A 25,797-nucleotide genomic window follows, 5' to 3' on the forward strand; every position below is an offset into this window, starting at 1 on the left:
ACAACATGTTTCCTACCACCTAGATTTACTTCTAAAGAGTAAATTAGCGCTTAGGAAATTCATATAATAATGATTCATAGAATGTGGGCACTGTACTGGCAGGTGAATCTGTCCTCCTCCCACTCGATCCTGCTCAAGTGGAGTGCTAATCACATATTACCAACCTAAACAACTTCCCCAAATTTTCTAATAAACTATTAAAGAAAAAAAAAACATGATATTGAGAATATATACTAAAAAAGAGTATTAATGACAAAAACTGCTGCAATAACTTTTTAATTTTATGCTTAGTAATGTTCAAATTAAAAGTTCAGGGGACTTTTTGAGCCAATAGGCTTTTTGACTTAAATCAAAATGGAAAACATAGGCTTCATAATTCAGAAATTTCCATGCATTGCTCTAAGATTGCATCAGAAACCTTAATTAAAAGTAAAAAAGTTTTAAAATTCTTATAGCTCACCACATATCCATTCTCGATACTTCATCAAATAACAGAAGACAAAATAATGCTCCGACTTCAGTCACGACAGCACAATTTTCATGAAATATTAAGGAAACTAAGAAATAAAAAGAAGTATAACTTCATGAAATATCTTTACCTCTAGAAAAATGAACTTCAAATTTAAAATATCTTAACTCAAAGGGAAGAGATGTCATTCTCAGAAAACTGCAACATGAACCCACATACACTGACATATGTGGATCTAGAGGTTTGTTAAAACAGAGCTTCTGTTTCAGCAGGTTTGGGCTGGAGTCTGTGAATCCCACAGCCTGATGGTCCAGGAAACACACCTGCACATCCACTCACTAGATACTGTGTACTTTCAGTTTCTCAAAGAAGCAAACTAACGCAGCTTCTAGTAGGTTTGCCAAATCCTTTACTCCAACTAAAGTCCACTCATTCAGAGATCACCTTAGTTATCATCTGCCCTTTCCTATAAACATATAGTCATAGAACTCGGGTTTGACTTCAACACACTGTGATTGTGTTGGTGTTGTTTTAATTCGTGTATCTTATTTATTACAAGATAATGGAAAAAGAAACTGCTCTGAACTAACAAGACTAAAGCTAGCACCATCACATACTACTAGTGAAATGGCCTGATCAAATACTGCAGCATTAATAAGCCTTAGTTTCCACCTCTGCAGCACTCCCAATGCTATGACTTCTCAGTGCTCGACAACTATGAAATTCTAACCAAAAAGGTATTGTGGTGGTACCAATCACACAGGAATACTAGCATAATACAGAGTCAGTAAGTCCAGGAAAGCAGCAACAAGAAATTAATTTCAAAAGAAGTTAATTTTCCTAACTATAAGAAAAGGATAATAACAACCTAATTGATAAGTGACATGATTGAAAGTAGTAATGAACTAAAAAGAAACAGAAATACATGTAAGAATTTAATTTTTATAGACACTTTATATCAGTGGGGATAGGATGAACTACCACATTTCCAAATACATAATTATTGTAATATAATTGCCTACAATATGAAAAAAATAGATTTAGATACCTACCTTACACTATCAAAATCAATTCTACATAAAGATCTAAATTTTTTAAACACTATAAATGTGTTAAGAGAAAGAAGTCTTTTTAGAATTTTAAATTCAGAATTGGAGAAGGCCCTCCTTTTAGAGCATGATGAAAAGCTCAGTTGCTATAATAGAAAAGCTTTATATACTTCCATAAAATACTTAAGGCTAATGATAGGCAAAGAAAATCTTAACATAAAATCGAGCATATAAACTCTACAAGTCACTAAAAAGAAATTAAATGCAACAGAAAATAGGCAATTATAAGAAATTTGAATAAATACATGAAAAGATAATCACCTCCATTAAAATGTTTAAAAAATAGAAAATAATAGTGAGATATTATTTTTACCAATAATATTAAAGAAATTTTTTAAATGAGACTTATTCGGGGGCACCTGGGTGGCTCAGTCAGTTAAACATCTGCCTTCGGCTCAGGTCACAGACCTAGGGTCCTGGAATGGAGCCCCATGTGGGGGTTCCCTGCTCAGTGGGGAGTCTGCTTCTTCCTTTCTTCCCCTGCTTATGCACTCTCTCGGTATCTCTGTCTCTCTCCCTGTCTCTCAAATAAATAAATAAAATCTTGAATGAATGAATGAGTGAGTCATATTCAGTGTTAGCAAGGTTATGAGGAAAATAAGCATTTTAAAAAATCACTGTTGGGAATGATGCAGAGATGAACTGAACCATATCCTATAAAATTTCTTTGACCCAGCAATTCTAATTACAGAGTATGCACAAGATCATAAAACATGATTACTATTACCGTTAAAATTCTGAAAGAAATATTAATATGACAAACTGAAACTCTGAAACACTATGTAATAGTTTCTTGGTTTCTTGGTTTTGTGTTTTTTAAGAAAACAGATTCACATGTAATAACATGGAAAGATATTTAAAATACATTTTCAGTTGGAAAAAGCAACACCAACAAATATACAGCATAAAAAATACAACATGGGTGTAAAGAAAAGATCATTCCAAATGATTTTTGACAAAATATACCTAGTACATTCTTCTTTGGGGAAACTGAGAAAGAAAAGAAAATTTTAAAAACTGCTGATGTTTTACTTCATATCATTCCATACTGTTTGAATTTTTACAATAAGGATGTAGAAATTCTGTAATTATTTAAAACAAAAACAAATCAACATAGGTAAGAAAATTTGGGTTCTTTTCTTGCCTCCACCATTATCTGGTTATGACCTTGGCCAAGTCGATAAATCTCTCTAGATCTCAATTTCCTCACTGTAAGATGGCGTAGTGAGTTTTTTTTATATTATATTTTTATTTATATTATATTATATTTTTTATATTAAATTTATTTTTTTATTGGTGTTCAATTTGCCAACATAGAATAACACCCAGTGCTCATCCCATCAAGTGCCCCCCCTCAGTGACGATCACCCAGTCACCACCACCCCCCACCCACCTCCCCTTCTACCACCCCTAGTTCCTTTCCCAGAGTTAGGAGTCTCTCATGTTGTCTCCCTTTCTGGTATTTCCCACTCATTTTTTTCTCCTTTCCCCTTTATTCCCTTTCACTATATTTTATATTCCTCAAATGAATGAGACCATATAATGTTTGTCCTTCTCTGATTGACTTATTTCACTCAGCATAATACCCTCCAGTTCCATCCATGTCGAAGCAAATGTTGGGTATTTGTCATTTCTAATGGCTGAGGAATATTCCATTGTATACATAAACCACATCTTCTTTATCCAGTCATCTTTCGATGGACACCGAGGCTCCTTCCACAGTTTGGCTATTGTGGACATGACTGCTAGAAACATCGGGGTGCAGATGTCTTGGCGTTTCATTGCATCTGAATCTTTGGGGTAAATCCCCAACAGTGCAATTGCTGGGTCGTAGGACAGGTCTATTTTTTAACTCTCTGAGGGACCTCCACACAGTTTTCCAGAGTGGCTGCACCAGTTCACATTCCCACCAACAGTGCAAGAGGGTTCCCCCTTTCTCCACATCCTCTCCAACATTTGTGGTTTCCTGCCTTGTTAATTTTCCCCATTCTCACTGGTGTTAGTTTTTTTTTGTTTTGTTTTTTTTGTTTTTTTTTTTTTTTTTTTTAGGAGTTCAGCCTTTTATTGAGCAGCTTATAAAAGTTTAGTCAAAGAGACCAAAGCCCATGTCATCATCAGACTCCTCAGATTCTTCTTTCTTGGCTTCCACTTTTTTCTCCTCAGCTGGGGCAGCAGCGGTGGAAGGAGCAGGACCTCCTGCTGGCGCAGCGCCAGCTGCTGGCACAGGTCCACCAGCTCCTACATTGCAGATGAGGCTCCCAATGTTCACGTTGGCCAGGGCCTTTGCAAACAAACCCGGCCAGAAAGGCTCAACATTCACACCCGCTGCTTTAATGAGGGCATTGATCTTATCCTCCGTGACCGTCACCTCATCGTCGTGCAGGATGAGGGCCGAGTAGATGCAGGTGAGCTCCGAGACGGAGGCCATGGCGAGGGTGCGTGCAGAGCATGGTGCTATTCGCCAGCTGAAGTGAGGGCCTCACCCCAATGCGGCCTTGGCTTCCTCGGAAGGACCGAGCACCTTAGCGGCAGCTGAGGAAAGGAGCTGGTGTGAGGTAGTTTTAAGTTAAGTTCTCACCATGCAATTCTGTCATGGGTTGGATTCTGTCATGATATAAGATTTATAATTAAAAGCAGTGTTATCGTGCAGCCCAGGTGGCTCAGCAGTTTAGTGCCGCCTTCAGCCCAGGGCCTGATCCCGGAGACCCGGGACCGAGTCCCATGTCAGGCTCCCTGCATGGAGCCTGCTTCTCCCTCTGCCTGTGTCTCTGCCTCTCTCTCTCTCTCTGTGTCTCTCATGAATAAATAAATAAAATCTTTAAAAATAAATAAATAAAAGAAGTGTATCTGGTAGATTATTTAGTTATTATTCCCCTGTGGTCTACTCTCCATGCTGTAGATAGAATAATCTTTCTGAAACAGATACCCCCTCAGTTTAAGGATCTTAAATGACTTCTCAGTGCTGTTTCCTGGGATCTACCAGACCCTGCATGAACTGCTCTCCATGTGTCACCTCATCATCTTCCTCTCACCCCAGAAGGCCCCAAAATCCCGTCATTCCTAACCAACCACCATTTCAAAGATACATTCTCTCTCAACATAACCATGGCTCCATCCAGAAAGCAACCCTCTCTCACTGAACTCCTATTCATTTCTGAAGTTCCAGCTTGGATCCAAATGTCCTGGAAGCATTCTCTCATGTTTTCTCACCACCCAATCTGTTCAGGAACACTTCCCTCTGGCACCAGGAATTCCACTATTATAGAGAGTTTTATGCTGTATTGTGTATTTGTCAAAGTCTCCAACTATACTGTCAGCTTCAAGATGTCATTTACCAAACTGATCGGTGTATCCCAAGGGCCTAGCACATAGCATGTACTCAATAAACATTTGCTGAGGAATGAATTTCCTAGCTGAGTACTTGATTTAAAAAAACTAATTTTGCTGTGGTGCCTGGGTGACTCAGTCAGTTAAGTAACTGACTCTTGATATCGGCTCTGATCATGATCTCAGGGTTGTGGGATAGAGCCCTGAGTGGGGCTCTGGGCTCAGCAGGAAGTTTGCTCAAGAGTCTCTCTCTCTCCCTCTGACCTGCCCCCACCTCACTCTTGCACATGCATGCACTCTAAAATAAGTAAATCTTAAAAAAAAAAAAAAAAAAAAAAACACTAACTTTACCCTGAAACTAAATCCATTAATAAAAAATGTTATAATTCACTTTCAGACTCATTGAAATAGTTCTCACAAACATCAACAAAATAGAAAAATTGTTAATACTAACAGGGTACATATGATGCTGCCTTAGAAAGTACCTTTGAATCTAGTAATATGCTCATGAATGCTTGAATAATTTAAATCAAAATAAGAAATAACTTAAAATTATAAAAATAAAAAATAAAAATAAAAAATTATAAAAATAAGAATTTAAAAAAAAAGAAAAGGCAAACTAGGGACTAACTTCTGAATGAGGTTATTAGGAAGATAATTAACAGGACTAAAGAAAACGTAAGATCCACAGGTACTACTCTTCTAGATCAATCTATTAAAAACTGTAAAAATGTTATACACTATTCAAGATGTACAAGCCTGGACACACTGAGTCTGTTTAGAACTTCACCTGGTTTGGACTTGTATCAATGCTTATATTAAATACACTGTCCTCTTCACTTAGCAAGCAGAAGACATAGGAAGAAAATGCTAAAATAAAATTACTATATTCTAATCTATATTCTAATAATATTTTGAACATAAATCTCACTTAAGATAATTAACAAGGTTAAGCATATTGAGAATTTGATCAAGATGCATATTGTAGGATTATTTAATAGTAGTGGCCTAAATCTCTAAGAAAGAAAATAGCACAAAATGTTACCAAGCTCTCTACTGAGAACAGTCAGAAGGAAGAAAAAGAGAAAAAAACTACATGGAATTTTTCTACATAAACACATTAGTAAGCTACAACCAAATTGAAATGGGTTTAAAAAAAAAATCACACTTTATAATAAACTAATGCTCAGTCATTCAGGATGGTCTAGCTCCCACTCCACATAAAAAGGGTGTACCCTCCTACTATCAGTCTGATGACATACTCAGACACCATGCCAGAGGTCAGGATGCAAAGACACAAGCCAACTAAGACTGCGGAAATGGATTTGGAAGAGTAGGCAGCAATGGCAGTGGCTGCAGCCTGCTCTCTTCATAGATAATAATAGGTAATTGAGCACCAAATGAAAGCCACATCAACTGTGCAAAGAACAGAATGATCATCCTTTCTCAGCTCTGAGGCCTCCTCAGTAACAGGATTACAAGGTAATTTCCACAAAAGAAACATTATCCGTTGTAATGGATATTTTTAGCAGCATAGTCACTAAAAAACTTTGTTATTCTGTTAGTCAAATGGAAAGTAAATGTTACCTACAGTTAAAGCATAACCCTTAAAGCTGACTTATTATTATTAGCAGAATTTTATTCACCTCTGAATAACAGGGTCAAAAGAGAAGCCTGCTGTGAGAGGGCCATGCGCATGACCGGGTCCGCACAAAGAACTTTCCTGAAGAGTGTGAGGCTTGGCAGAATCAAACATTCTATGAGCTGGCCAGGAGGGAAAACACAGTTATTGTACAATCATCAATTCTAAGGGGAAACAAAATAAACTATAATAGTAACTTTTTCTAAATGTTATGGTTTTTTATCAAAATTGTCTAAAACAAAAATGCAAATTAAGAATTATTTTCCGCTGAAAATAAGCTTTGTATATACTTCTGCTTACATATCCTAAAAAAATCTAAGATTGGTTTTCCTTTAGAGAGACCCTACTCTTAGAAATAAAAAAAATAAACAATGTACTTGGTATTAATCAGGTTTTAATCTCCAAGCACTTACCTAAATTCAGCTGAATTCAGTTTCAGATCTGATTAATAAAAATACCAGTCTGTAAAAATGTCTAGGTACACTATTAATCTTACCTCACCATCCTGACCTACACATTCATTTAGATACTCAATTATCGTGTCAACTAAGTGTAACTTTTTCACCACAGCATGCATTTTAATATCTGTTGACAAAAAAAAAAAAAACACAAAAAACAGAAGTCACTTAAAGAATATTTTCTGAAGTTTTAAAATTTCAGAGCAGGTATTCACAACTCAAAAAGTTTTAAGTAGTTACATCCGGTGTTGAAATTAGAGAAGAAACTTTAAACTTTTACTTTATACACATCTAAACTATAGGAAAACTTTTAAGTAACAAGCACATCTTAATTATTTCTACAATGTAAAACATAAAAGCTATTTAAAAAAGAATAATTAAATCAACTGGTTCAGACCCTGAAAACTACTAAAATTTTAAGTATATAAATGAATCCTTTTATTTGTACATAAGTTATTTTCTTTATATTGTTTCATCGACAATTCTTTCCTTTTCAAATCCATCACCTCAAAATGTCTAAAATTCTCTACAAGTAATGTTAATAGCTTGCAACGTGGTCATTTTTCTATTAACAGAAACTCAGATCTCAGGGGCAGCTGGTTGGCTCAGGTAGTAGAGCATGTGACTCTTGATCTTGGCGTTGTAAGTTTGAGCCACACACTGAGTGCTGAGCTTACACACATACATACATGCATACATAAATACATACATTAAAAAAAGTTTAGATTTCTAACCTCAAAACTGTCAATAGCAAATATGAGAGTAAAGGATTATAACATACTCTATATTTTCTGAAAAGTATGAACTTTTAAAGTAAGCATATATGTGTGACTGTGTGTGTGTGTGTGTGTGTGTGTTTATTCACCGTTACGGATTGTTTATGTTCCCCCAAAATTCATATGGGGAAACCTAATCTCCAGTGAGATCAGGAGGTGGAGCCCTTAAGAAGCGATTAGGCCACGATGGTAGAGCCCTGAAGAATGGGATTAGTGTCCTTATAAAAGAGGCCTCAGGCAGCCTTGGTAGCCCAGTGGTGTAGCACTGCCTTCAGTCCAGGGCCTGATCCTGGAGACCCCGGATCAAGTCCCGCATTCGGGCTCCCTGCATGGAGCCTGCTTCTCCCTCTGCCTGTGTATCTGCCTCTCTTTCTCTCTCTGTGTGTCTCTCATGAATAAATAAATAAAATCTTTAAAAAAAAAAAAAAGAGGCCTCTTCTCCCTATAAGAATACACAGAAAAGATGGCTATCTATGAACCAAGAAGCAGGAAGCAGGCTCTCACTCGACACTGAATCTGTGGGCACCTTGATCTTGGACTTCTAGCCTCCAGAACCGTAAGAAGTAAATTTCTGTTGTTTATAAGCTATACAGTCTGGGGTATTCTAGTAGTGCCACCCAAATATAGTAAGACATATGTGCATACATACACACACACACACACACACACACACACACACTAGAGATATTACTAGCAATAACATCTCTAGGTGCTTATAGACCAGTCACAAGTATTTAATATCTCACAATTTTCTTAACTTATTCTCTCCTATAACTCTCCCTACACACACACACACACACACACACACACACACACACAATGGAAAACATACCAATACACATACTGATACTAAATTAGTAGCTATTATTAGAACTACCTTTGGTAGCCAGTTAAAAAAAAAAAGTTTCCACTACCTGCCAACAAGTGTACACCAAAATTACAAGCTTTATTTTTGTCATGTTAACAATAATAGAAGAATACTCCCTAAAAGCGTTTTATGATCTTCTTAACAAAGCTATCCACATTTTCTAGAGCCTTATTTTCTGAGTCTGTATCATTATTAAAGCCACAAATATGTTGGATATGCTTTTTCACATTACTCTTCTTATTTCAGATTCCACTAATGTCACACAGGAACATTAAGTACATCCCATGTTCCAAGTTAGAATCTTTTCATGTAAGTGCAAAATTATCATTTCTCTCAAACATTAAAGATAAGTTACATAAAGCACACATGGGGAAAAATAAAAAAACTAATCCAAGGAATGGAAGCCTATGTAATAACAACACTACAAATAAAGTTAACAATCTATTTTACTAGTTGTTGCTTTTTAAATAAACCTTTAAAAAAAAATACATGGTCAGAATGCACTATTTTTATTTTATCTACCCACAAAGTAGTGTTTGATTTATGTACCCAAAACATGTACCCATGTTATGTACCCATAACAAAACATGTATTATGTAAATTAAGAAAGAACATCCAATTCACTGTTAGAATTCTATCAATATTCTAGATAATTCTATCAAATGATATTCTACAGGTTAAATAATGGTAATCTCGGCCAAGAGGGGTCAGCAAACTTTTTCTGAAAAGAACTAGATAGAAAATACAGCAGATTTGGCTGGTAAAAATTGCCTTTGTCACATATTCTTTATGTTTCTTTTTTTAAATAATTATTTTAAAATGTTAAAACCAGGGCACCTGGGTAGCTCAGTTAATTGGCTAAGCATCTGCCTTTGGCTCAGGTCATGATCCCAGGATCTGGGAATAGAGCCCTGCATCTGTCTGTATGCTCAGTGGGGAGTCTGCTTCTCCCTCTCTCTCTGCCCCGCCACCCCACGTGTACTCTTCCTCTCTCAAATAAATAAATAAAAAGTCTTAAAAAAAAATAAAAATGTTAAAACCATTCTAAAGGGCCACGAAAAACAAAACAAACCAGGCTATAGCCTGTATCTGGCCCCTAAAACTGCAGTTTGCAACCCTCAATACCACTGTATATAGCTATCTAAAATTCAATTATCAGCAGTACAGCAATCATTTTCCTTAAGAGACATTACCTTGCATAATCACAGCTAACTGTTCTGCGGCTGACTTTCTCAAAACAAGATCAATATCATCTGAGGTAAAGATTTTATAAACCTTTTCAACAGTCTCCAACTGAAAACCAGAAAGAAAAAAAAAAGGAATTGTTTTCATCTATTTCCAATTGTCCAATAAAATTTTATGATTCATACCATACAAAAGCTCCAAAGCCCACTTACTTAAGTGATATATTTACATGCAAATTTACAGCAATGATGTACTATATCAGGGAAAACTTAGAATCTAAAACAAAAAGCCATCATATCAAATAAGCCTTTCTTTTTAAGGTACATTTTTGCCAGAAAGTCATTCATAACCCATTAGCACCTTAAGAACTTCACAGAAAACATCTAAGCCATATAACATCTCTGCAGGTAGTAATTTGAGAATAGAGACCCTAGAAGTGTGACTCCAGATTTGTCCATGGCCTCCAGAAGACATGAGTTAGAATTCCCTGGCCTCTGACTCTCTTCCCTTCTAGAGGCCTTCAAACCCATGGCTATCTAGGACTTGCTGCCCAGCACTCCAACACAGCCACTCCCACTCCCTAACTGTCACTTCATTCCAGGGCAGGGTCTGAGATGGCAAACCCAATAGTGAAGGGGAAATAGAAAAGGGCAGACACTCCTTTACTCCGCCTACTGCTATCTTCTGGCCCTAACACGGACTCCCAAAGACAGTGCTAGGACCCCATATTCCCCACCTTCCTCCACATCACACATGGGCACAGGAACAACTAGCAGTGGTCAGCACTCAGGGCGTCCCCAGCAGGACCTGAGTGTAGTCAGGGGAAGGTTCTCCAATCCTGCTGCTAGGGCTATCACATGGCCCTGAACACTTAGAAGAACACTGAATGTGCTTTCCCATTTAAAAAATCCGTCGTATCACCTGGGGCCGTCTGGTCTAAACTTCAGTGAAAACTGACAGACTGTAGACTTGAAGTCTCAATAGAAGCTATAAAGCATAGGAATAAGTCAATAAAGATAACAAGTAGCTTTATCTAATCCTGCATTGGCCCAAGATGATTTGGGTACTGTCCCTGACTAAAGATAAGCAAATGGACACTAAGCTCTGGAGGTATATATAAGGAGACAAAGATATAGAAAAGAGATTAACAACAAAATCCCAGAACTACCGTAACATTTAAGAGAAACCACCTTTGCCACCTATATTATTTTTTGCCTTTCATAATACAGAGGCTGATAACTTCTGTCATAGAAACTTTCTCCTTTTTCCTCATAGGCTATTTCCAACATAAGAACAAGTGAATTTCCAATTGTTTTTATGCCAGTAATAAATACTTGTTTTTAAGAGTCACCACAGAATTTCTTTCCACTACATTAACCTTATGTTGTGAAGATGCTTTTCAATTAATTTGCATTTCCAGTGTATACATTAAATGAAAGGGATATAATGCCTGGCATACAGTAGTCACCCAAGAAATACTTATTAAATAAATAAATGTATCCAGAAGCTAGACAAAGCCAGAACACAATTTCAAACTAGCCATGAATAATCACACTAGAAGTTAGAACTTCTCTTCCTCTCAGATGCATATACAAACTGAAGAATGTAACATAAAATAGGTGATATACAAATGCATCAAGTTACCATGAAATGATAAACCCAAAGGTTATACTCACCCTAATAATCAGTTCTCTTCTGTCATCCAACATGAGTTCAATAGGTTTTTTCACAATAAATAAATTAGTAACTCTGGAGAGAATTCTGGCATCTATTAAAGGACGCTTTGTGTCAGCCCCTTCTTCCCTTGTGAGATGACATGCTAAAAGCTTTAATGCTAGTGAACGGACCCTAAAGAAACAAAGTGTTTCAGTCAACATTTTTTAATATACAAATATAGACATATTTTAAAAGCTTATAATCACAAAGCATTATTGTATATTAACACAATATATCAACACTGTATTTAAAATATAGACATTTTAAAAGCCTATAATCACAAAGCATTATCGTAAATCAACATGATAATTGCCATGCTTATACTGACAACAAAGGTACTTTATTTTTCTATTAAAATAGTGTATAACTACAATTATTCTTTCAATTTTATATTTATAAATAAATATCAGAAATAAGGAATAATCAATAGTTATAAATGAAGAGACTGACTCACTGAGACTATGAACTTCATAGTCTGTGGTATCACAGTCAATGGCAATAAATTAACACAATCTGCAAATTACATCCATAACTCTTGACTCAAAGTCTAGTGATCTAATTCAAAATCAAAAATTATCATGGACTCACAATCAGGGCACAAACTAACATTAGGTCAAACCTCCAGGAGTGTAATCACATTAATAACTAAAATGTAATGTCACAACGTATGAGAACGTTCTTATATTAAGGGTCAAACAGAGTCTTCTCAAATAAGAAAATGCAAATACTTGTGATTCCCATCAAAATTCTATTTTATCTGGAATGGATTAGGATTCAGGTCAGTTGAGCGAGAAGTAGGGGATTACAAGGAAAGATTAAATATTGCATCCCATTAGACAATGAAATGGAAAAACAAAAAACCACCAAGTGGACAAAGGACCTTAGAGTTGGGAGACAGTGAGACAACTAGGTAGGAATCACTACTCTGACAGGTTCTTGAACTATAAAAAAACTAGGAAAATTTTAAGTGATAATACAAGTTCCAGGTTTAAGTATTGCTTACAAGATGACAGTTAAAAGCTGTGTACTCAGGGAGTCCTCCCTACCACAGCCAAGACTGGGTCACTTGCTCTGTGTGGTCCTGTCACCCTGAAGTCCCAGTAGCACAACACTGATCTTGCTCTACTATAATTAATAATAAAGGATAACTGGTAAAATTTCTCCTCCCAATTCCATGTCCAATTCTATATGGGCAGTGCCATGCCCACGCTGAGTGCTGTTATGTTCCCACAGCCTATTGTGGCTCTGAGGCACACAGTTGACATCCAGTAAGTACTTGCCAAGTCTAACAGAAATTTACAGTGATTTTAGTAATAGATATCATTCTTCAGAGTACTGATATTTACTCCAAGATGGAGTGAGAAGTCAGACAAACTTACTCCTTCTACCTATTCTAGTTAGAATAGCTAGACACCTACATAAAGCTTTTCCTTTGCTCCTTTCATTCCAAGCCAAGGCCATCTATACTAAACTCTGGGGCTGTAGCCCCCAGAAAGATGGCCAGAGTAGAGTATGTAAAGCATACATTTATGCATCTCCTATATAAATTCAGCACTTCTTTAGCTTTAGCACGAGGCAACAGAGTCCCGTTATTCCCACCATTTATTTCCTTCAAAAAAATGTTGTGAGCATATTTTTTGTCTTTGTTTACCTGGAGACTGTGAACAGTAAATACACTTCTATTATATAACATCACCAAATCTGGGGGTGAAGAGTACTACGCTAGCACATCAATAGACACAGCCCCACTGTATGGAGGCCACTCCTGAGATGCACAGACATTTTAACTCCACCTACCCCTGCTTCCTGCATCACTTTACTCTCTATCGAACTTTACTCTCTACGCTACAGCTATAGTCTCTTCTCTTGGGTCTTCTTCCTATCCATTCTCTTAATGTTTTAGATTATTTCCACCTACTTCCTTATTTTTCAGTCTGATCATGCATTTATAAATAAGCCACTGTATCATCCTGATGTAAGGTTTGAGTAAAGCAAAGCTATTCATTGTCAAAAGGACATCTGTTCCTCCTAGCCTTTGCAACCGATTCTTGTTCTTCAACACTGGTTACTCATCGTGACTCTAAGCTTTCCTCTTCTCAGTGAAGGAAAATCTAACAACTGTTACCTAAAGAGAGCAGAGAAGATCCATGTCGCAATGATAGAGAGGTAAAAAAAAAGCAATATATTTTTCTTCTTTTCTTTTTTTTTTTTTCTTCTTCTTTTCTTTTAGTTTAAATGATACACTAGTGGTCAAGAAAAGAACACTTTTCCAATTTTCCAAATAAGAGAACAAACTAAATAGATTAAAATTCCTACTTACTCTGGTATATGGTCAACTGGTCCATTACACTTTTATGAACATTTAATTTTCAGAATAAATGTTTAGAAAAGGAGGCTAACAATTTCTAAAGAGGAAGACCCACTCAATTCATACCCATGGCTCTATAACCTGCCCACAGCACCAGCGAACACCACCGGAAGGCATGAAGGCTGGCCGCCAATGAAGGTTTCAGGAAAGCAACCTCAGATTCATCCTCATGTCTGTTCAGCTTCACGCACTGGTCTCCTCTCTGCCTAACAATAAAGAGTCGTTTTCCCTTACCTTCTTTAGTTCTACCCTACTTAAGAATGACAGAATTACTATACTTCCTTGGAATGCTCCCATTAATCTTGAACATGGAGAAGAACAGATCCTGCTGTACTTACAATGGCTTCCTGACAAACAGGAGCCGCAGCATGGACTTTAGTCGGGTGGTACAGGGGAGAGCCCCTTCGCCCGCCTCAGGATTCCCTTTCGTCAGAAGGAGAATGGAGTTACCCAAAGGATCTTCTGTGTCAGCATAGCCCTAAAAGATTCCAGAAAAAGAGAAATTACTTTGTTTATACATATTGCTGAACTTTTTAACTTGAAAATAAGAATTCCTAAATTTCTTTCAATTCAGGTGAATAGTCACTTGTCTAAATAACCTATGTGAGGTAAGAATCCTATATACATAAAGTTGTATTTAAAAAATAATATTGGACTTCAGGAAAATATGCCAACTCTCTTGATGCTTGCTAATTTTTTCCATTTTCCAAGATTCTGGTAGTGGCACCTCCCCTAAATGAGGGTCTCACATATCTTCAGAACTGTGGCCACATGACAGAGAGGGAAGCAGGACAGTGCCCTGAACTCCCCCTCACTCCTCCTAATCACCAAGAATCATGGCTGGAAAAGCCTGTTTCCCAGAACTTGTTAATCAAAGTAGCACTCTGATCACATACACCCATGGATGGAATTCACAAGGCAGCTTAGTTACATAACACCTGCTTAAAAAGCACTGTTAGCTTTTCCTAAAAGCCTTTATATAAGGCTGAATTCTATTTTTCACAGTCAGTGCCAAATGCCTGCACCCCACTTCTTAACCTCCCACCCAGATCCATAAAGTGCAGACAAATTAGCTCTCCTGGTTTAACCTTCTGCCAGAAACAAGACAGCCACCCACTCCCTGCCCCCTTATCCACAGAAACTTCTTGGCTTCTCCTCATTTCTCTCACATGACAGCTCTGCTGTCTGCACATGTTTCAATCAATCACACTCACCCAAGATAAATGGTATGGGAAACGGGGACTCGCCCAGCATACCTGCAGCACAGGAATGACAGGACAGAGAGACTCAATAAACTTGTTCCAGGTCACTGCTGTCATCATCAATCGTCCCTGCAGCAGATACAGCAAAATGGCCTTGGCAGCAGCATTCACCTGTTCAACAACACGGATCACACAATCCAACAAAGTGAGGCTCCTGCTAAAGTCACCTATGTATCTGTAACATTGTCTAAAATCTGGAAAAGTGCTCTAACCAACAACTCTTTCTTCAAATGCCCGTATTCCATAGCTTCATCTTACATTCTGTTCTCAGCTAGTCTTCCTCCCTAATCATTCCTTTTTTCTAACCTTTAAGCTGTCATTTTTCATTAAATAAAAATTCCCTTGATGAAGTAACCTGATTTCTATAATACTGTACAGTTCATACCCTACATGAAAAACATAACAACTTCCTCTGAATTCTTGGAGAACAAGTATGTGCTCTTATCTTGATTCTCACATTTTCCTTAACATTCCTTTTTATGTAAATAACATGTCAACTGAAACCGTAAATCCAAAGCAAGTTTCTTTTTAGCTTCTCATCATACGATCTAGTTATATTAGAATAGTATCTTGATTTAACTGAGTATCTAATAATTACACTTGTCTTTTGCATTTACTCTTAACATGCCATACCTCATTTTTGGGCTCTTGAATGCCAAATGCAGAGATTTCATACAGAACTTTCGGGTGAAGTAGAAAATGAATTCCGTTACAAAGTGAAGACACAGGTTTAGTGACGTTATAGACACCTAAACATTCCTGTAAAACAGTTTTTAAAAATTATTGCTGCTGATTTTTCCAAAGGATTCCTCTTTCTTCTGTTTACAATTCAATTCCAATTTAACTTTCCACTTCACTGAAACTTTTCTTTTACCTGGTAGAAGATGAAAAACATTTCTCTTACCTCTGAGTTTACATGACATATGTGTTATGTTTCTTTCTGCCAACAAGTGGAGTTTTGATAAATTAAATAACCAAATTTCTGAGACAATCATAATCTCTTGAAGTTATTCATAATGATAGGTATTAAAAAATAACATTTAATAAACCTATCCTAGGGTGTTTGCATTTTGCTTACTGAGGTTTGAGAAAGATAATGATAATGGTTGCACAATAGTGTCAACGTACTTAATGACACTTAACTGTACACTTAAAAATGACTAAATTGAAAATTTTGTGTTACATGTATTTTACCACATTTTTAAAAGCAAATCAGAAATAGATGAGGAAAGAACTAGTGTACTGAATGGCTGCACTGAGGAATTCCATCCAAACAAATCAAAAGATACAGAAAATGTGAAAGAGCACTTAAAAGACACAAAGGATAAAATAAGAAGGCCTAACAAATCTCTACTCAGAGGGAACAGCAAGGATAAGAAAAACAGTAGTGAATAAGAATTATCCAAAAATGAAGGTAGACAGGATTCTTTCGGCTGAAGAGTACTAAACAAGATAAATAAAAAATGTACACAAAGACCCTGTAGTGAAACTGCAGAACACAGTGACAAGGACTTTCCTGTCTTAAAAGCAACTGGAGAAAAAAATTCAAGGAAATTATAATCTAACTGCTAGCAGAATTTTCCAACAATGATAGAAGCCTAAGAACAACAAACCACCTTTGGCAGAGTACTAAAGGGAAATTGCAGCAGACCTCAAGTTCTACATCCACATCCTGCTCAACTATCATTCAGGAGGAAAGTAAAATGAAGGCACTTTCAGATACATGTACTATTAGTTACAGACTGTCAATGAAAATACTGACGAACTTATTTCAGAAAAAAGGAGACTGAACCTAAATTTCTATCAATATAAAGTATTTCAAACTAAAGAGCATTAATGAATGAACCAGTAGGAGTCCACCTTTTTCGGCCTAAGGCAGAAAAAACATACGTACAGTATGAAATTATATACTTTTTTAAGCAGAAAAAACAATGTATATATTATATATAAAGACATACATAAAAAAAGGCATACATATATAATAAAAATATTTAAAGCACATAGATGGAAAGGACAAACAACTTTATAAAAGTGGTTGTCCTGGTGGATGGAGGAAGTGGGAAAAAGGAAGAAGCTTCAGTTACAACTAATATTTTTATTTCTGGGGATAAAAAGAGAGTCAAAAGTAAAACTGGCAAAATGTAAACATTTGTTATATCTGGTTAGCATTTACAAGAAAGTTAAATACAAGAGTACACAGAAACATATTTTCAGTACTGTCCTATGTACAATGTTCTTTTTAATATTTAAAGTTAATATCTTATATACTATTCTACATTGAAATATTTTATAACTTAAAAAGAGAGAAACATATTTTCTTCAAAAGAAAAATATTACTAAGAAAACAGATCTGACACTGTAAAATTTAAGGCTAATAATCTAAAACTTTTCCTGAGCATAGAAATGACTTTTGTTTTTTTAAGATTTTATTAGAGAGGGAGAGAGAAAGCACGAGCAGGGAGGGGAGGGAAGAGGGGGAAGTAGACTGTTGATCAGGGAGCCCAAAGTGGGGCTCGATCCCAAGACCCTGAGATCATGACCTGAGCAGAAGGCAGACGCTTAACCAACTGAGCCACACAGGCGCCCCAGAAATGACTTTTGAATACATGGTAGAAATTAACATTTTCTTATAGTGCTTCTATCATTAAATAACACAACACAAATATAATTCTTAATAAAACTTCTAGTAAGGCAATTTAATAGCTAGACTTGCTACTTAAGGGAATTAACAGCAAAAATTTCTTAAAGTTCACTAATAATTGTCATTTACTTTTATGGTAATAATTCTTATAGCTCATGTAAAATATCAACTAATTTTAGAGTTTTAATAAGAGAATCCAGTTGGTAGAGCTGGTTCAGTTGGTAGAGCATGAATCCTTGCTCTCAGGGTCAGGAGTTCAAGCCCCATGCTGGGTATGAAACCTACTTGAAAAATAAAATGCTATTTAAATAAATTAACTAATTTAATTTACTTTAATTAAATAAGAGAATCCACTATTAGCTCTCCCCCAAACAAACAAAAAAACAAATAACCCACCTTAGTAATTTCCAGACAGCAGTTGTAAGTTTCAATTTTCACTTGCAGTAATGGGTGAGATAACATACGCAGAAACACCTTCTGACTTTCTCCTTGAAGTAATGGACTGGCCTGCGCAGATTTGCAGCTGGTAAAAAGGTAAAACATCCAAGGCATCTAAGTTAAGTGAGTTACTAAAGAAACTTAGGAGCATAGTGGAAGGGGTTTCTTCCTACTCTAATTCCTCCAACTGGGATCTTACTTACTAATCCACTATTAATATTTACCCCAAGCACTTACTTGTCTCAATGGAAAAAAATATGCTCTTAAAAAGTACAAAAGAAGTCTTTAAAAATCCCTATTTGGAATGCAAACAGATACAGCCATTATGGAAAACAGAATGGTGTTTCCTCAAAATAAAAACCAGAACTACTTTATGATCCAGCAATCCCACTTCTGGTTATAAAGTACCCTCCCCATGTTCATCCCAGTATTATTCACACTAGCGAATACAGCTGACCTTTGAACAACACAGGGTTAGGGGCAGTGACCTCCACACAGCTAAAAATCCATGTATAACTTTTGGTGCCCCAAAAAGTTAACTACTAATAGCCTACTGTTGACCAGAAGCCCTTCCACTAACATACATAGACGATTAACATATAATTTGTATATTATATGCATTACACATATATTATATTCTTACAATAAAGCTAGAGGGGAAAAAGTTTTAAAAATGATAAGAAAATACATTTACAATACTGTATATATATTTACTGAAAAAAAAACAGAATATAAATGGATCCTCACAATTCAAATCTCTATTGTTTTAAGGGTTAACACAATACGGAAACAACCAAGTGTCCATCAATGGATGAACAAATAAAGAAAATGTAGTATATACATTTGGAATATACAATGGAATACTATTCAGCTTTAAAAAGAAGAAAATCCTATCATTTGTAACAACATAGATGAAGCAAGGAGGACATTAAGCCAAGTAAGATAAGCCAGGTACAGAAAGACAAATATACTGCATAATCTCATTTATATCTAAATATAAATCTAAAAAAGTCAAACTCATAGAAGCAGAGAGTAGAATGGTGGTAGCCAGGTGGTGAGGAACACAGGGAATGCGGAGATGTTGGTCAAAGCGCACAAGGTTTCAGTTATTCCGAATGTAAAAATTCTGGAGATCTAATGTACTCTAGGATGACTATAGTTAATACTGTATTATATTCTTGATACTTGTTAAGAGAACAGATCTTAAACGTTCTCACCCCACTCCACCCCACCCCCATACACAGAGATATTAACTATGTGAGGTATAAATAAATAAACAATAAAAACCCATATTTAATCAGTATTTGTCATCATGGCATCTACTCTCTCCAAAAGCAATGAAGATACTAAATTCTAAATGGGAATCTGCTCCAATATCTTCAAAATATTTTTAAAAATTTTTTAAAGATCTTATTTATGAGGGGATCCCTGGGTGGCGCAGCGGTTTAGCGCCTGCCTTTGGCCCAGGGCACGATCCTGGAGACCCGGGATCGAGTCCCACATCGGGCTCCCGGTGCATGGAGCCTGCTTCTCCCTCTGCCTAGGTCTCTGCCTCTCTCTCTCTCTCTCTGTGTGACTACCATAAATAAATAAAAAATTTTAAAAAAAGTATTAAAAAAAAAGGTTTAAAAAAAATTTTATTTATGAGCAGCCCCAGTAGCTCAGTGGTTTAGCCCCACCTTCAGCCCCAGGTGTGATCCTGGAGACCTGGGATCGAGTCCCACGTCAGGCTCCCTGCATGGAGACTGCTTCTCCCTTTGCCTGTGTCTCTGCCTCTCTTTTTCTCTCTCTCTCTCTCTCATGAATAAATAAAATCTTTAAAAAAAAAAGAAAAAAGAACACATTTCCTTTAAAAAAAGATTTTATTTATTTATTTATTTGAGAGAAAGTGAGCATAAGCAGGGGGAGGGAGGGAGAGAATTAGACTTCCCTGGTGAGCAGGGAGTCCGACATGGGGTTCAGTCCAGTACCCCAGGATTATGTCCTAAACCGAAGGCAGATGCTTATTAACAAACTGAGCAACCCAGGTGTCCCCAATGTCTTCAAAATAAATTAACTGATGCATGATGCATTCTAAAAATCTATATGGGAAAAAGGTAGGAAGCAATGAAACATTAAAAAAAAATCCTCAATTTAAGTTATTAACTAAAGCCTTAAAGGTAGTGCAGCCTGGGTGGCTCAGAGGTTTAGGCTACCTTCAGCCCAGGGCGTGATCCTGGAGACCCGGGATTGAGTCCCACATCAGGCTCCCTGCATGAAACCTGCTTCTCCCTCTGCCTGTGTCTCTGCCCGTGTGTGTGTGTGTGTGCCTCTCATGAATAAATAAAAATATTTTTTAAAAAATAAATAAATAAAACCTTAAAGGTAAATAAATAAACAAATATGCTTGACTACTTAGTTTGGATGGATGCCAAACAAATGGATAAAAATCCAGGGATAATTCATCTTGATTACAGGCATGACATTTTTAGTTTACCCTTGAATAAAATAGCTGACTGCCTTAATGTAGCTATATATGTATAGTTTAGAGGTTAGACATATGTAAAAATAATTTTAACTAAAAAAAAAAACAGAAACGAGATTTAAAACTAGTTCTATTTTCATTGCTCCTTCACTTCATTGCACACATACACAATACATCCTATAATAATATAATCATATCAAGAAAGAGAGTATTACATCTTTGAACACATGCAGATGATTTCCTTTATTAGGGGGAAATGCTGATGATAAGAAAAGCTTCTCAAGGCTTGGTCTGCCAGCTCTACTAATTCCAAGAGATTCTTCTCGCCCTAAAAAAACAGCAGAATGAAACAGTAAACATCAAGTTCATGTACAATAAAATTCTCAACAGCTAAATAAGCAACTTCAAGAAATTAGATCATTTGCTAAGAAAGAAAACAGATGAACATTTGAAGGGGATGGAGAGAGAAAATAAACCATAAGATACTCTAATGAGAGATACCAAACAGGGTTGATGCAGATGGGCAGGGAATGGAATAGATGGGTGAAGGGCATTATGGAGGGCACTGGTGATGAGCACTGGGTGTTGTATGTAAGGGATGAATCACTGAATTCTACTCCTGAAACCAACATTGCCCTGTATGTTAGCTAAGTAAAATTTAAATTAAAAAAAAAAAAAAAAAAAAAAGATGCCCGCTGGCTCAGCAGTTAAGCGGCTGCCTTCAATTCAGCTCAGGTTGTGATCCGGGAATCATGTTCTGCATCAGGCTCCCCACGGGAAGCCTGCTTCTCCCTCTGCCTATGTCTCTGCCTCTGTGTCTCTCGTGAATAAACAAATAAAATCTTAAAAAAAAAAAAAAAAGAAAACAAATTAGATCATTCAGAGACCTTGAGACTATTCATATTTCCTTAAATTCACTTTTCCAACAAGCAAAATAAAAATGTCAGCCTAGGAGGGAAAATGTGGGAAAAGTTCTTAGCTCAATGCTGCAAGACACTTTATTTTTCACCTCTAAGTAGGCTTAAGATTACAATCGAATGGCCTCATTCTTCAGCTATTTGTTTGTAGCCCTATCTCCCCACTAACTGCAGACTAAAGGCAGGACTCATATTTTATGATCCATTCCCCCCTTCTACATGCTGACTGCTTCTACAAACATATAGGACGACTAATACATGCATGATTAACTGACCATGCAGGATGCCACAGAAATAATTCAACTTAAAGACAGTTTGAACTTCTATCACAGAGGAAACAAGAAGCCAGTGGCACTGAGATATGGCTAAAGAAAAAGAAAAAAAATAATGGGTAAATAAATGAAAATTAGAGGCTGAGAAAGCTTCCACTGTAAAGAAGAAAAGGAGTAAGAATTTAGTTCATAATTTCTTAAAATCTTCAGGACCTGCTTTGGTACTTTCAAACAGTAAACAACTACTGTAGTCACTGTCTATTTTAAGACTTACTAACCTCCCTTCTTTGATAACATACTAAACATCCCAAAAATATCTCTAAAAGGATAAATAACAATACATAATTATTGCTATAACACTGCACCTAAAGTCATCCTACTTTACAAACAATCTAGTTCATAGTTTTATTTAATAAAAAATCAGGCTCTTCCTGTGAGTATGTAATAAGTGTCTATAAAATATTAAAGGAAAAATGTGACTATAGATAAGCACTAAAATGGCCCTTATAGTTGTGTTTGTCAACTGTCACTGTGTTCATATACATTAAGTCACTTCAAAAAGGAACTCACTATTAAATATTAAGACATTGATAACAATTACTGCCTTTTTAAAAACCACTGGTCTCACGAATATACACCATTCATCCATCTAAAGTCACATGTACCTTTACACAAATTACATCCTCACTTTAATCTGATAAATGACCACTCGGTAATAATGTATCCCATCTCCAACAATTCAGTTATTGTAAGTCCACTAATTTGAAAATGTAGGTTACATTTTCTAAATATTTTAGCAAAGGAATTGTTAAAAGATATTAATGAAACTGTTTACCTCCTTCCCAACATCAGACAGGAAGTTACAGGTACATTCAATTGAATAAACAGCCTCTGCAGTTTGTTTATAAATACTGTAGTTTTCAGAATTCAGCTGTTCCAAATATGCCACAACAGCTTCATGAATATTTGGATATTCCAAAGAAACAGGCATGTCCAAAGAAACTAGAAATAATGCTGCTGACATAGGCTCCGGTAAAAGGTGGCTTGCCTTTAATGAATTAAAAAAAAAAAGTTAAAATTTTTTTAAGAAAAACATAGTAGACTATGATCTTAATGTAGCTAGCTCAACTTTATTTTTATCATTCTCTATCACAAACTCTATGCTTCTCCAAAGAAAACTCTATGCCCTAACACACCACTCACTCCTGTGTCTTGTTCAATATAATTTTCTTCTGCCCAGAGTTAAGTCCAGTCCAAATTTCAACTCTTCCCAAAGCCTGGGACACAGGATACTTCCTTCTTCCCAAACCAAAAACCAGAACTACCCTCCCTCTGAGCCTTCTACCTTGTTTATAACTCTGCTACTGAACTGAAGGCAGGAGGCTTTTTGATCTAAGTATTCTCTACTGTGCACATAAATCTCCAGGATAATGCAATAAACTCCTAAAGACAAGAAGAGCACTTTCCTAACAAAGCCAAACACCTAACCCAGGGCTTATTAATGACATACTGAATTAAGTAACACTACATTAAATAGAACTATAGATTGATTTGAACATAAATTATTTTAGCTTGTATTTTAGAGTGATAAAGGGGAATTCAACAATATTTAAATAGTTCTAGAACACCCAGAGAAGATTGACCCTTAATTAGTATAAAACCACAGACCCAAATGAAATATTACACATTTTTTAGCCTTAAATCAACGGATTTAAAATTGAAAGAATTGTTTGAGTTTTGTTTTTTAATTCTAATTTGGTGATAGGATTCTATGAATCAGTGAAGGAAATGAAAAAGATTAAAAATTCAATGTCTGAAGAAAATCACTTGACAGAGCTCACTACTTTGGCTGAAATGATGTCTTTATTAAATGAGGTTTGGTCACCATTTACTTCATGGATAACCTATCTTAAGGATAACTAGTAACTGCCTGAAAATCTAAGATTAAGGACTAAATCAGCTAAACAATCTTTCGGAATGATATAAAGTTACCAAATAAATATCAGAAAGTATAGGTATCAGGGAACCTGGGTGGCTCAGTTGTTAAGCATCTGCCTTCAGCTCAGGTCATGATCTCGGGGTCCTGGGACCCAGCCCTATGTCAGGCTCCTCCTCAAAGGGGAGCTTAATTCTCCCCCTGCCTTCCTCCCTCTACTTACGCATGCACTTTTTCTCTCTCTCAAATAAATAAATAAAATGTTAAAAAAGAAAAAAACTATAGGTTTTAGGTTACTAAACGTGAAAAAAAAAACAGCTATTAATAGCTATTAGGAAGTCAAGAAAAATTTCATGATCCTGTGAAGAGCTTAGTAGAAAAAAAGAGAGGCAAATTGAATTACCTGATCAACTATTATTTGCTCACTCAGTAAATACTTATTGGGCCCCTACAGTGTTCCCTTACTACAGACCAGATCCTGGGGACATAGCAGGAAGAAAATTGAGCCTCTGCCCTCATGAGGTGAACATTCCAGCAGAGAAGGCAAAGTAAATTAATATATTTCATAAGACATCAGGTGTCACCAGCAATGCTAAGAAAAAAAACAAACAGAAACAAGCAAAAAACACACCAAGGGATGGGAAAGATGGAGAGGAACAAAACTAAAATGCAGAGTAGAACAAGGAAAGTGCTACTGCTCTAAAGTAGCAGGCGAAGGCTTCTCTGATAAGGCGACAGCTAAGTAAAGACATGGAGGAGTGAGGAGCCATATGGATATCTGGGGGAAAAGCGTTCGTAGAAGAGGGAACTGTAAGTACAAAGTCCCAGAGATAGGATTTATTTAGCAGCAAGGAGGCCAGTACACCTAATGCTGAGGGATGGGTCAGGGGCAGCAGTGACCACATCAGGTAAGGCTTGGTGACTTGTCTTTGGAGGAAGCACTGGAAAATTTCAAGCAAGTATCAAGAGCAATCTGTAGGGAAGAGATGAAACAGTGCAAGGATGGAAGGAGGGTCATCAATGAGGAAGTTATAGGAACAATCAAGGCAAGAAAGGGACTTGAACCCTGATAGTCAATGGTGGGAAAGGCGAGAACTGTTCAGATGATGTCAAGGAAGAAATGACAAATACTGCAAAGGGACTAGGATCTAGGCGTATATGAAAGAGAGGAATCAGACTCTAAGCTTTCTTCCTGATGAACAATTAATAAGAAGAGTGAAGGTGGGGACGCCTGGGTGGCTCAGCGGTTGAGCATCTGCCTTTGCCTAGGGCGTGATCCTGAGGTCCCAGGATCAAGTTCCACATCAGGCTTCCTGAGTCTGCTTCTCCCTCTGCCTATGTCTCTGCCTCTCTCTGTCTCTCTCTCTCTCTGTCTCTCATGAATAAATAAAAACTTAAAAAAAAAAAAAAAAAAAAAAAAGAAGGGTGAAGGTGCTATCTACCCAGAGAGGGAAGACGTAGAAAGAACAGAAGAAAAGAGAAGAACTGGGATTAAGTCACATTTTGCTGGAAACATCAATTGTCACCCAAGTGAAGATGTCAAAGAGGACGGTGAATAAATCTGAGTTTGTAGTCCAGGTGACACATGTGGTCTCGAATATAAATCCAGGAGGTGTCAGCAAACTGATGATGTTTAAGACCACAAATGGGATGATGTCTCATGAGGGCCTCAGTCCATCCTGAGGTTCTACTCCTTTCAAAGGTTAGGAAGAGAAAGGGGAATCCGCAAAGGCGATTTTGTGAGCTGGGCACTATGTTAAGATATTACATCCCCACGGATCTAACGCCAAAGGCATCGTGCTCTAGTTTACAATGACCTTTCTCTGGCTCTAGTCAAAAAAGTAAGAGAAGCTGATGTGAGAATTAAGCACCAAGGAGATGTCTAACATATCTCACTTAATAAATATTAACTTCTTTTCTTTCTTCTTTTCAGCCCCACTAAGGAATAC

General features: G+C 36.7%; 2 protein-coding genes across 5 annotated transcripts in view; both read right to left on the reverse strand.

Moving 5' to 3' along the window:
* The window catches only part of LOC129495557 (rotatin), a 144,807-nt gene that overhangs the window by 89,703 nt on the left and 29,307 nt on the right, over nt 1-25,797 (reverse strand). For all 4 annotated transcript variants that reach the window (XM_055303195.1, XM_055303196.1, XM_055303197.1 and 1 more), the window contains 11 exons: nt 22,748-22,960; nt 20,939-21,051; nt 18,218-18,344; nt 15,814-15,939; nt 15,175-15,291; nt 14,257-14,396; nt 11,511-11,682; nt 9,843-9,942; nt 7,044-7,132; nt 6,552-6,669; nt 461-557 (listed from right to left, as the gene is read on the reverse strand). In XM_055303195.1, the coding sequence (XP_055159170.1) occupies nt 461-557; nt 6,552-6,669; nt 7,044-7,132; nt 9,843-9,942; nt 11,511-11,682; nt 14,257-14,396; nt 15,175-15,291; nt 15,814-15,939; nt 18,218-18,344; nt 20,939-21,051; nt 22,748-22,960 (1,412 nt within the window). The remainder of the gene's footprint in view (nt 1-460; nt 558-6,551; nt 6,670-7,043; nt 7,133-9,842; nt 9,943-11,510; nt 11,683-14,256; nt 14,397-15,174; nt 15,292-15,813; nt 15,940-18,217; nt 18,345-20,938; nt 21,052-22,747; nt 22,961-25,797) is intronic.
* Nucleotides 3,603-4,021, reverse strand: LOC129495558 (60S acidic ribosomal protein P1-like). Its single transcript, XM_055303199.1, has one exon. It carries the CDS (start codon nt 4,004-4,006, stop codon nt 3,662-3,664), a length of 345 nt encoding a protein of 114 aa, XP_055159174.1. The 5' UTR covers nt 4,007-4,021; the 3' UTR covers nt 3,603-3,661.

The sequence above is a fragment of the Nyctereutes procyonoides genome, unplaced genomic scaffold, assembly GCF_905146905.1.
Source record: "Nyctereutes procyonoides isolate TBG_1078 unplaced genomic scaffold, NYPRO_anot_genome, whole genome shotgun sequence".
Classification (NCBI taxonomy): Eukaryota; Metazoa; Chordata; class Mammalia; order Carnivora; family Canidae; genus Nyctereutes; species Nyctereutes procyonoides.

Coding starts and splice junctions, on each gene's coding strand:
- LOC129495558 (XM_055303199.1), bottom strand. CDS start 4,006: ATGGCCTCCGTCTCGGAGCTCACCTGCATCTACTCGGCCCTCATCCTG.